This window comes from Limulus polyphemus, unplaced genomic scaffold (genome assembly GCF_000517525.1).
Source record: "Limulus polyphemus unplaced genomic scaffold, Limulus_polyphemus-2.1.2 Scaffold1792, whole genome shotgun sequence".
Taxonomy (NCBI): domain Eukaryota; kingdom Metazoa; phylum Arthropoda; class Merostomata; order Xiphosura; family Limulidae; genus Limulus; species Limulus polyphemus.
In genome coordinates this window covers 182,649-196,421 of record NW_013667402.1, presented here as the reverse complement: position 1 = coordinate 196,421, position 13,773 = coordinate 182,649, and the positions used below count along the sequence as shown (strand labels likewise).

The 13,773-nt window shown below is 31.9% G+C and overlaps 1 protein-coding gene across 1 annotated transcript in view; it reads right to left on the bottom strand.

The window, feature by feature from the left end:
• Positions 1–1,058: 1,058 nt before the first annotated feature.
• The window catches only part of LOC106464954 (ras-related protein Rab-22A-like), a 35,674-nt gene continuing 22,959 nt past the window's right edge, over positions 1,059–13,773 (bottom strand). Inside the window, exons 5-8 of the mRNA XM_013925127.2 lie at positions 10,897–10,968; positions 10,045–10,168; positions 6,967–7,059; positions 1,059–6,009 (exon numbers count right to left, since the gene is read on the bottom strand). Coding sequence (XP_013780581.1) covers positions 5,921–6,009; positions 6,967–7,059; positions 10,045–10,168; positions 10,897–10,968 — 378 coding nt within the window. The 3' untranslated portion in view covers positions 1,059–5,920. The remainder of the gene's footprint in view (positions 6,010–6,966; positions 7,060–10,044; positions 10,169–10,896; positions 10,969–13,773) is intronic.

Here is a 13,773-nt window from a genome sequence, read left to right as displayed (position 1 = left end):
TAATTAGCCAGATTTCTGTAATTAAATTTCACATGTCATGACATAACACAAACTTTGTCAATAAACTTCATGTGATATCCATCAACCAATCACAGCAGAGTATCAGTTTATCATAAATTTTCTACTGATTATAAATGTGGTGTTCTTAACTATTACAGATGTCTTTAGTTTTATTTACAACATACTGTTCACTGTGTTGACTGATATATATATATATATATATATATATATAATTAGCTTACAAACTATTGATTACATAAAAAAATTATATTTATTACATACTATAATAAAAAGGTTCTTAGTAGTATGTAATAAATATAATTTTTTAGTATTAAAAAATAAACTGAAGGATAAGGTCTATAAAGACAGGCAATTAAAGAAATAGATTATTTTTTGATAAATATAAAAATATTTTAGAAACTAAACTATCAATTAAAAAAAATATAGAGGGAGTTAGTTATTTTAGCTTATAAGTAGCTAATAATAATTTTTTCTAGTAATTTTATTCAGTATAACTGGGACAGAGAGACTAACTTCAGGTAGCTGGGCATTCCCTGTTATACTTGAATAAATCTTCAGGAGAAAGAGAGGAGGTTGGGAGTTAGAACTATACAAGAACTTTTAAGGTAGGGATTATAGTTCTATTTAATATATTTTTGTAAGGGTGGAGGTTGGGAGTTAAATTAGTAGGAATATTAGGGTGGTATTATTTCAATTCATTTCTTCTTTAAGGTTAACTGCTTTCCACAACTGGCTGTAGATAGTAAAAGGCAGTAGAAACTGAGACATTGTGGGTGTAAGCACTCAGCTTCGTACCCTTATTTGATTGATGATTTTTTTTTAATGATTTTCCCATGACGGCTGACTAAATTGACATCGGCATTTGGATATTGTCTGATAGATGAGTTATCCCCAATGCATTTGGGTGCTATTACCACAGACATTATCCATCATGACAATAAGTTGACAACCAGGACCGATAACGAGACTGTAGCTTTCTGTGTTTAGCTTTAAACAAGCATACATATTTGTATATATTTTCTTGTCTTACCCACTTTATTTATTGGACAACCAATTTTTATTCTTATGACTACACAAAAAACTGGGTTTTAGAATAATAATATCACAGTGTTATCTATCAAAATTAATTTACATAACTGACAAACTGATAAAAAGTGAAGCTTCAATGCAGAATGGTAATTTTATGTAAAACAACAAATTTTAAATAATTTTTCTACAGATACACAAAACATAAAAACACTCCATATAAATCAGAGAAATAAATATTTTTGTATCACATTTTAATTATATATGTATATATATATATATACATGCAAAGATACACATATCTATCTTCTTGAAAATCTTGAATAAAAAACATTTTTGAAATCCCTTAAATATTGATAGAATTAATCAATACCTACAAATCACAATGGGCCTCAAATATTAACAATTTCCATTTCAATGTCTGTTTTTTATACTTAAAGAACTTGTACTAAAAACTAATTCAAGAGTAATAAACTCCTACATAATTGCTGTTAAAACATTTTTTAGTGGTTAATTCAATATACCACTTTAAATATTTTTCTAACATAACAGCTCTGTGTCCTATAAATATAACATGTATAAAATAAGCCCCTTGTTATTACTTATCCAGTTACTTAAAATGAAAAATGATAGTCTGGCAGTAAAGGGGACCACTAAGTTGAAGATTTTAACTGCAACTATATAAAATTGTCCACAAATAAGAAATCTATATTATTACAAGTGAAGTATACAAATATTTCAATGAAACATAAATTAATAACAATGTCAAGGAGCACTAATTTGGAGTTACATTAACAATAATAAGCACAACCAGCTCCAGTGCTCTGATTCAATAACTGTTTATATAGCATTAAGCTAAACTACTGCTTAATATTCCAGCAAACCACCTATTAAATGTAGTAATAACTTCTTGAGCAAAATATTTAGAAGTAATTACTAAGATTATTAAAAATACACTTAAGAGTTCATTCCAGTATATATAGAAAAATAAGAACTGGCCTTCATAATGATAATACTACTCATTTTTCAAAATGTTTTGTACATTTCAGTGTTACTTACATTCACTTTTATCTTATAAACCTCTCCAAGAAGCCTTTTAATTTTACCAAAACTATTAAATTTTCCACATTACTTTGGATACTATGTTAAAACTAATCACAAGATGACTGGTAATATTTTAAAAATTCTTGCATTATTAGTTCTGCTACAGAAAAAACAGGAACTTTGAAGATACACAATAGTATCTTCATACACTATAGTGTTTGAGAAATTAGTAAATATTAAAAACATTCATACTGGGCACTCAGAAAAATAATGAAGAACGTTCTTGGCTAACATTAATGTAATGCAATTACTGTGTATTTAGTTTTTAATGAGTCAACATAATGAAACTTATAATCTATGAAAAAACATTTCATCACTTGGTCCTTTTAATTTCTTTCATATAAAAGCTCCCCTTTTGGAAGTGTAAAATCATGTGTCAACAAACACCTGAGGGCCTAGCTGGTTGTAGGTGGCTTAATTCTACCTTAGACTAGAAAAACTGCATGAAAACTACTAAGTAAAACTCACTCATGAAACAAGTAAACTACAATATTCCTCCTCATTCTATTGTGAGATCATAAATAGTGAAAGTCTGTTTTAATGTAACAGAAGTAAAAAATCTCATGTAACATCTTTGTCTCTTCACGTGTCAATCTTACAGAATTAACTTTTTGTAATAAAAATACTAATAACCTCATTCTGTATTCAAGATTTTTAGCATTTTTACATTTGAAATAACACTTATATTTGTATCTTTATTACAAGGTACCTCTATTTCAATATGTGTATTGACTATACTGAAACACACAAATTTTCCTTCATAGCAACAGGACTATAGTGCAAATGAAATAAATATTTTGATATAGTTCTTAGGAATGTGGGAACAATTCATTTTATTTTTTGAAAATTAAACTGAATCAATCAATAAAAAATAATATATTAAGAAAACCTATTAATTCATCAAAATTTCATATATTTAGGTCATGTAATAGTCTCTTTCTGGAACTTGGGTAAATATTACTAAGAAGAGCTGGTTTGCTTAACAAGGGTGGGTATATTTGATTTTCATTAACTTAGTACAGCAAGTGTATCCCCCTCCTTTTTAATAGTATATCTCAGATGCTGCACAAATTGAAACCCAGAATGTTTGGTTTGTAACAACATCAATATGAATAAAAACAAAAACCATATGGGGAATGTGTTTTAAAAGTGAAATAAATGACAGTACTCTTACAAAGAAAATACCATGGCTATCCAAAGTTTCTAACATAACACACTGAAAAAAAAGAATTATCCCTGAGGTTCTATTCATCAATTGTTGTTAAAGACCTAATAACTAACACAACGAACAGGTTTATAAAAAAAAAGTTAATCTCACCATAATTAACATTCTTGTTCAGTTAATTTCTCACAATGTACAAAACTAAAGTCAGTCCACATGTAAAGTAACATGTATAATAAAATTGTATGTCTTCACAAATAACTTCATTTCTAAACAAAAACATTTACTGCTGGTTTAATTTCAAAGATTGAAAAATAGTTTTAAAACAATACTCAATACCTTCATTATTGAGGACATACAGTTCCCGTAATTGTAGTTTTATGCAAAGTTTACAACCATCCAATACACTTGAAAAAAATATTGTAAATATTTTCATGTGATCTATAAAACCGCAGACTGTTTCAGTGTTAGAGATGGAGTCAAATGCTTCAATGACAGACTTTTTAATTCTTAATGTACTTTTTTCACTTTCACTGCAGTCTAACATATGTCTAAAGATATATGACTTCATTTTTCTAACTTTCCCTGTATTTCTTGATGGAGTTCAGCAATATTGTTATTGTCACTATAATGTTACCTTGATTATAACAAATATAAGGATGTTGGTTTGCAATGCAAGAACATTTAAGTAAGCCCTATTTGGGTATACTAAATATACCACATGAACCTTTATCAAATACAATATTAGATCAAGGGTGAGATCTCACCCCTTCTATCATATAGTTTAGTGTGAATACTTAAGACATGCCACTGAAGTTCACTAATGAGGAATACACATTATGGATTAAAGACTACTAATGAAACAATTTATAAATCAACTCTTAACCAGAACTAGTCTTCAGTTTCAAGGCTAATGCAACTAAACCAGAAACACTGAATTAAGTGACTGATGGTCATTTGAAATTACAGGAAAACTTATAATATCCACCACAAATACAGAATGTATTAAAATTTATAACAAATTAAAAGTGTATAAAATACAATATTAAATACTGTCTGAGAAATTAAGAAGGAATCTCACTGACCTTTATTAGTCTATAAACTTTATATTCCTGTGTAGTAGTATTATAAAAGGTTGAAAGCTCTGTAAACTCCAAATTTTTTAGAAGCTTTGATCTACTCATTTTTCAACATGCTAAAGGTGCAGATAGTAATCAGGTCCATACCTAATTTCTGCCCAAATTAATATGATTTAAAGGCCTGGTAAAAAATACAACAATCAGTATACACATGGTCAGATACTACTTGAAACTTCTCCATGAGTCTTTTGTGAAGTTACCCATCTAGCTTTATTACACACTAGTGAAAAACTTCAACACAATCTTCATTTACACAAAAAGTATATGAAGAAATATACAGGTATCAGTGCTTTTCTAATCTCTCTCTCTCTCTCTATAGTATTGTAAACAGCAATAAGTGTATACTTTGTATTCAAGTAACAGTGTTACTTCCTATAACCTAAACCTTCTCGTACATCATGACAACTAGTAGTAAATAAATATATCAACTTTCACAACTCCACATTGACTCAAGGGATAGATTACACTTAGTAATATCAATTGATCACATAATGCAAGATATACATATATAATGAGAGGAATGAAATCTTCAAACTAAACACATTATGAAGTGACTGGTATTTAAATAGCTTTTACAGCTGTGTTACAAAATGTGCATTGAAGTTTACAAGAATGATCTAACAAGTTTAGTATATATATATATATGGTATTCTCTAAAATACAAAACCATAAAGCTGTTCATATATTAACAAGATTTTACAACAGTACATAATTATTCATTTTTAGTTTAAAAATCTCTTTCTTATCAATGCGTCATGGCTTTGCACAATTTTGGCAACAATATTAAAAAATATTTTACTTAAAAAGGCAAAATATGCAAATTATATTTTTTGGAATAAAAATGTGAATTTTAAAGCCTGTCAATGCTGCATGACTAAACAATCTATAATCACATCTTTTTGAAACTTCTAAGAAATAAAAGTACTATAAGTTCCCAAGACAAAAACATGTTTTTCTTTTTCTTCTAAAAATATTATTCAACAAAAGCTATTCAACCAGTTTTACAATTAAAGTTAACATTTATCATTGCCATTACAAAAAAAACAGTTATCTTGACCCCTATTTTAATACTGAGGCCTATAATTATATGTAAAAAGTCTTCAATGTCTTAAACTCCTTACAAACAACACAATGTTACACTTATTAAAGAACTACTCATGTCTTGCTGTTATTCAATACTCATGTTTGTATTCAAATGTACAAGTTATCTGTTTACACAATTTGAAAATAATGGATAACAAGAACAAAAAAAACTATCATGTAAAAATCAATAAAATCATATACACATTACCACTTTAGAATATAGAATCAAATACTGAACTAATAGAGAATTGCTGCTACATAAATGTAGTTACTTGAGAACACAGCTGCACAGTCCTAAATCAGTATTCTAGTTGTTCGTATATATAGTACACCAAAGGCACTTCAAATTAAACTGTTCTTCTGGCTGTTATGAGTATGGACAAAGTCAACAACACTTTTTTTTCTTTTGACCTGGGTGAAGCTGAAGAGAATGTTCCACTAAATGAGGTACTGTCTCTTTGGGAATCTTTTTAGCTGTTAAAAGAAAAGTTATTGAATCAAAATATTTAATGTGTACATTTAATAAAGATCAAACATTTCCAATAAAATACTGAAAATCTTAAAATACAGAATTTGCAATATTTTTGTAAAGTTTTGGAACTAAAATATAATAAATGAAAAAATAGAAAGATTCCTCATATGGTTAACTGTAAAATGTGATACCTCATCTTTGATGTAGAAAGATTAATCACAAGGATAATTGTTTTTGCTCACTACTACTTACAGTAAAGTGGAAAATTTATGAACAGTATAACTAGTAGTAATGTTTACCCTTTGAATTTGGCAAATAATTAAAAATTCATCGAACAACGATTTTTTTTAAGGTTATGTCAGTTTTCCAACATTTGCCAAATCTATAGCTGGATATGTCTCAGGGAATTTTACACCCTGGTAATGTGTACACAACCTTTCTTAAAAATAACAGTGATAAAATAACTCGGCTAGTAGGAACAATTTTATAAACTACTCAACATTCATCCTTCATATAGATAATTACTGATTCATTAATTATATGTTCCTTTTTATGAATCAATGATAAAAATCCTAAACCAACAATGTTCTTCTTATTTGTTGCTATAGATAATCTCAGAAGTAAAAAAAACATAAGAAAAAATGAAAATTGTATACAAATTTAGAATTACTACTTTTGTGGCCCAATGAGAGAATAAAAAAAATTCTAAAGGAAAGTCCAGAAAACTTTTTTTTCGGTCATTTACACAAACTGAGTTGTTTTTTTAACACAGTGAGCCATAAAACTCATCCACAAAATTTACAAGAATACTGTAAACTAAAGTTAGTGTTATTTCATCTTCTTTTTGAACACAATTTGATACAATATAAAACTTTCAATTTATTATTTAAATTTTTAAATTCATATAGATATTCATTATAACAAAATTTACACCCATGAAATTGCAAAAAACTACTTACAAATTTCTTGAAAAATTTCATTTACGTTGACAGCTGTCAAAGCACTGGTTTCAACAAATAGTGCTCCTATCTCATCTGCATAGTTTTTAGCAGCTAAAACAAATGAAAATTAATAAATCATAATGATGATTTTGCACATTTTTTATCTCATTTAAACATAGATATTTTTGAACAATAATGTTCTTCAACATGAAAATTCACAACAGCTTATTCTTAATATATATATAAACATATAAACTACTTACTTTACCATGAAACTTTTGATCACCATCTACCTAACACTTCTTGCTTACTTTCACATACAATTTCATAACATCCTAGGTTACACCCTCCCACAAAAACTTTCATTAAACTAATGAGCTGACTAATGTCATTTTACACATAAAAACTACTTAAGCTCCAAAAAAATTAATTTTATCAATGTTTCGGCTTATGCGTCCTTCTGACAAGTCTTAGTAGCTGCTACAATAAACAGCTAATTAACAAATAATGCTACAACATTCTAATTTCTAATATAATTTTATACTCTAAATATGTGATCATGTTTAACATAAAATATCAACAAAAAAAAAACACTTGAAGTTAATGTACTTAGATAAAATTAAAGAATATTAAGAAAATTCATCTTACAAAAATAACCACAATAATACTAAATAAGTTAAACTAGTAAGTTAATCTGGCCAACCACTATATTCATTGATCATTTCCTTTATATTATTTATATTTTCTATCTAAATATTGCAGCATTTAGAAAGTTTAATAGAAAAAAAAGGGATATCAGTTTGAGGTAATCCATTTTGTGTTAAATAGTGACGAGCTGTAGCCTTTATTTTTTTTCCCCATTATGTCTTAAACTAACCTATCTGAAGTGTTTTTTAAAGTCTGTCGTGCAAAGGACATTCAGTTTCTCCAATATGTTTTGTAGAGCACACACTAAACTCATAAACTATGTTTTTCATGGCACAGTTGTCATTATAACCAGTAGTTTATTTGTCATACGCTGAATGTTAACATTTTTCTTACACTGAAAATGTATTTCCAATAGGTACTTACCTCTTTTCTCACAAAGCTATCTTGATCTTCTTCTGCCCTCTGAACATTGGTAACAAATTTTTGTGATCAGCACATCAGTCTTTATGCACCATCAGTTTCATGCCATTTCATGTGAATACTCTCCATCAATAGTATTACACAACCTATATTGGCACAGCTAGCTCCCTCTGCTATTCCTGCTCAATCTTCCAAAAGAATACTGAGAAAAGGTGAGGGGAGGTAAGTACCTATTGGAAGTACATTTTCAGTGTAAGAAAAAATTTAACTTCTGATATGGTCTCAGCTCCACTCACAGAAAGCTAGAATCCCACATTGAGATGAAAATAAAGCACATTTGTTGGGTACCACACTACTTCTGGAACAGGTATGCTCTGAGTGTATAATCATGAGTATATATGGTAAAGGAAATTTATAAATTCACTCAGGAGAAAGCCTCTATGGTGCACCACCACAGTGACTGGAAGTGGAGAATCTGGAAGAACATCATACCAGAGAAAATGTCTGCAATTCCCTATTTTGGAAAGCAGGCCAACCCAAATTCATTCAATCAAAGGGTCAGAAGGGATTAATAGAAATCTCTTTCTGCTTTACTCTTAAAGTATACGAGTGATGGTCCACCATTCAGTGGATATCTAAAATCATATATACATATGCCCACACACACCACTGTGTATGCCACCAGTGGTTTTGTGGAAACACCTCATATTTACAGTAAGCATCATAGTGCAATCAGTAAATAGTGCGGTTTTGAGGCACAGCATATCTGACCAAGCAACACCCACTACAGAGAGGGATCTCATTATCAGTGGTTAAAACTAAGGTCGCTGAAAATAAAAACATAAATGAAAGGAAATGATAAGACTTACACCATTCAAAGGCAAACAGACTTGTGTAGAATCACTACTGGAGGGAGACGATATCCACCAGAGGAAGATGCATCCAAAGAACTGGGGGCAATAGGAAGTAAGAAGGAAAAGAACAATTCTCCACCAAAGTGAAATACGTGACAGAATGTCAACTGGTGGAAGGTGAAAACTCCTGATAAGGTGTAGAATGAAACAGACCAAAATAAGAAGGTGCCTGATAAAGAGAGTTCAAATTGTCTTCTCAGTGACTGTATTTTTCCTCAGAAAAACATTATCACATTGAAAAGAAATCGCCGGCTGAACATATGAATCTGGCTCCCTGCAAGTTAAGACCTGTACCTCCTCTGCAGATAAAGTTGAGCCCAATTCCTGGGAAGTTGTATCAGTAGCATTTTCAACTGCAATGGGGATTTTCAAAGTTGATACATTGATCTCAAATTCAAATAAGGTCTCTTATAATATGGTAATAAGAAGTAAATGCAAACACAATAAAATAAAAGTGTGGAAAAACAAAAATTTGAAATGGCAAAGAAGCAAAAAAAAACACATCTAAACAATGTAGTTCCAATCAAGAAAGTGAAGACTGAACAAAAACAGCAGAGGGAGCTAGCTGCACCAATACAAGTGATGCAATACTATTAGTGGAGAGTAGTCACATGTTCAGAAATGGCACAAAATTGATGGTGTATATAGACTGATGCTATGATTGCAAAAATTCTTTAGCAATGCTTAGAGGCCAGATGAAGATCAAGATAGCTTTGTGTGAGAAAAGATAAGACCGTATCAGAAGTACATGCATATGTCGTGTCTTGGACAATGTGGGGATAGTCTGTTTTAAATTTATCCCTGGTTTATGTGCCAACTAAATTGGCAGTCTAGATATATTTATGGCTTATAAATATGTTGCTGTAAAATATTTTATTCAGAAGAAGGCATAAGTCTAAATGTTGGTAAAATAAATAATTTAAGTCATTTTTACTCTGGTATTCACAACATTAAATAAAAACTATTATTACTTTGATATATAATAATCTTATGAATCTCACTTTTGTGTAAAATTCACTTAACAAAACAACTTTGACATATAACATTCTCAGTAAACAGTTTTATGGTTCTTTAAAAACAAAAAACCTTACATATCCAAATACAAGTAACTTACTCTGATATGACACTTCTCGGTAATCTTCGAGATCACATTTATTCCCTGCAATTGCTAAAACAATACCTGGGGGCCCATGATGCTGCAACTCTCGAACCCAGCCTTTCAATGATTCAAAACTTTGCTATGAATGATAAGTGTAGTAAACTTATTATGAATAGTGCATTTTCAGAATTAAAAATGCAAGTAACAAAGTCAAGAACTGACAAATTTAAAACTGATGCTCCTGAATAATACACAAAGTTTTATCTAGTTTAGTTTTTAGATAACAAGCATGACAACACTACTACAATTTTTATCTATTAATAATCACAAAATGGTTAAACTGTAAAAGTTGCACTGATATTACCATATTCTGTTCTAACTCATTTCAGACTAGCATTAACAAACTATTTAAAATATTTTTAAGGTCTATTCCTGAGATATGAATTATAGTTTTTATCCAGTTTTAAAAGTATTAATCAGTAACTTCAAAAAACTGATATCTTAATTTTCTTGGTCTTTGAATTACAAAAACTATGAATCACACAAAATGTATGAAATTGGCCAGTAAAGCATTAAAATATTTATTTAGCAATTATAAATACAAAAAAAATGTTTAATACATATAATCTCCATATTTAAAATCTAACCACTCAAAAAACTCATTCTACAAAATGTGATAGTTCTTAAATGATATCTCCAAACAAGGGTGAAAAAAGTAAATACACATACTAAAATATAATAATAATAATACAAATAATTTTTGAATAATCCCTAGAGATCTAACAAATATTACAATAATTTATGTGATTCTATACAGAAATGTAGTAAGTGTCTTTGCAAAAAAAACAATAGTGTTTATATACGTACTGCTGATGTTACATCATACACTATAATTGCTGCTCCTGCACCTCGATAGTACATAGGTGCCAATGCCCGATACTAAAAGAAAAAATACACAAGTTGCATCATCAGTTTAGATGGACATCAACTACTTCCCTATCTTTTTTATGTTTAACTTTCTTTGTAGTGTTTGAAGTTAAAAACACTTAAAAGTAAATTATTTAATGAGCTTTTCTCAAAACTTATGATTATTTAAAGATATCAAAAAACACGAAATAAATACTTTATGCACAACTTTCAAATCTGGTATATGAAAGTTAACATTTTCCTAACCTGAAAATATATTTCTTATAGATACTTACCTCACAAATAGTTTTCTTGACTTATACTGTCCCTCTTTGAGAGCAAATATTTGCTCTCCACTAGCCTTGATACTCCCACTTATCTCTGCATACTAACATGCAACACTATCTCTATCATAACTAGTGCCCTCTCTAATCTTGTAGCTGTTAACCATATTGAGATTAGTCAGATCACATCAAACCACATCAGAAGTGGGGAAGACAGGTAGGAAGTGTGAGAAGAGGTATCTATCAGAAATACATTTTCAGTTTAGGAAAATGTTAACTTCAGATACAATACCTTACCCCCTCTCACAAAAGCTAGAATCCCACACTGAACCCGTGGAGAGATGGTAAGAATATGATCTCCCTTTAGAAAGTGCCCAAAGGAAAACCAGTGGTTGTGTGAGAAGGATTTAAAAACAACACACCTATGGAAGACTGCACCACTTCTGAGCCAGGTATACTCTTTGCTCGTTAGAAATGTGTCACCAAAAAGGGTGGAAACATGGAGGGACCCCAAGAAAAAATTACAGAAACAATGGAACTCCCTGGTGTAGAGTGGCTAGGGTGCAACCAACACCTTGCAGCACCTGGTGGGTTGTTTGTTTGGTGCTTTAAGGCACAAAGCAATGAGGCTATCTGTGCCAAACAACCAGTAAAAACAGTAAAAGTAAATTAAAGTGAAATGTAAAAATACAGTGAGTTAAAACCAATATATATCGATAAAAGATTTATATATATAATTAAAAAGACCTATAGTGTGTAAAAAATTAAAAATACAATCTAATTGGACAGTGTCACCATTACTAGGATAGGACCGTAGTCCATGTATGGGACAGGCACGGCCGTGATGGCACCAGAGCAGACGGACTTAGCTGAATCTTAGCTTCATTCCTCACATCAAGCAACTACATGTCAAGTGTGCAAGGGCTCTGAACATCCTCCGTGGCCTCTCTTCCAGCTCTTGGAGAGCGGATCGATGTTCTATGCTTAGGATCTATTGTGCCCTGATTCGATCCAAACTGGATTGAATTGGAAGTACCGTCTTTGTTTTGCTGAACATCTTTCGAGCCATTCTTCTCTTCCTATTTATAGGATGGCTCAAAATCAGGTGACTCTGTAGGTTCTGCCATGGTGTGCTGTGGCTCAGTAGTTGCTCGCAGGATCCCCTCTACAGCTTCTGTGTTCACTACCGAGTTGTATGCTATTTCTCTTGCCTTGGATTATGTAGAAGCTATGAAGTACAGTAATTGTACTATTAACACTGATTCTCTTAGCTCTCTACTGGCCCAGGAATTGCTTAACGTTAGTTCTCGCCCTGTTCTCGTCAATATTCAACACAGATTGGCCCACTTTTCTCTGTCTTCTATTTCCATCCAGTTTTTCTGGATCCCTGGCCACATCGGTATTCATGGGAACGAGCTTGCTGACATTGACAGTCAAAAATAAACCCCAAGAACTTTGCCTCAGGGACCACACGAATAACTACATCACCGAGATCAGACCTCGGGATTGGGGTGGAGACCCTTTGGTGGCAAAAATGCATGCAAACGGTTTTGGAAAAAAGAAAATTTAAAACCATTTGCAGTGGTCCATGTCAACAACCGATTAAGGGCAGTCTGAAGCTGCTGCTCAATAAACCTCATGATCGACGACTGACATGAGATTTGCAACAGTCGGAGGAAGATTATTAGTTGTGGCATTAATTTTAACACTAAAAAGTGTGACACTCAAGACACAGCCCTGAGGGACTCCAAGTTCCTGTGGAAAGGAACAGGAAAGAGTTGAACCCACACGGACTTGGAATCGCCTGTTCAGTAAAAAGTTTTGAATAAAAATGGGTAAATGGCCACGCAGCCCACAGGAGTGGAGGTCCTGCAAAATTCCATACCTCCACGTAGTGTCCTAAGCCTTCCCGAGATCGAAGAACACAGAAACAAGGTGTTCTCTCTTGAGAAAGGCTTCCCTGATCGACGTTTTAAGTTGAATCAGATGGTCCATGGTGGAGTATTGTCGACATAACCCACATTGGGTGGATGAGAGGAACGTGTTCGAGTCCAGGAACCACACAAGGCGAGCATTAACCATCCTCTCTAAGACCTTACAAAGGCAACTAGTCAAAGCGATGGGAAGATAATTAGAAGGAATCTTGGGATCCTTCCCAGGTTTAGAGAGGGAGGACAATAGCCTGGTGCCAAAGCATCAGGAAAAATAAGTTCCTGCCAGATCCAGTTAAAAAGAACCAGAAGAATAGCAGGAGAGAAATGGCGCAACATCTCATAATGAACATCATCAGGTCTGACTGATGTACTACCAGACCGATGAAAAGCAAGTTTCAGTTCAACCTGTGTAAAGGTGCGATTATAATCATAGAGACGATCAGCCCAAAAGGAAAGAGGCAATCACTCTGCCTGAGACTTTATGGCCAAGAAGGCAGGGGAAGAAACAGAAGTGCTAGAAGCACAAGAAAAGCTGTGGTCGAGAGCAACTTCCTGGCCATTGGAGAGCAAGATGGAAAGGGGATGGGAAGCATACCTCCCAGCGACTCTCCGAATCTTGT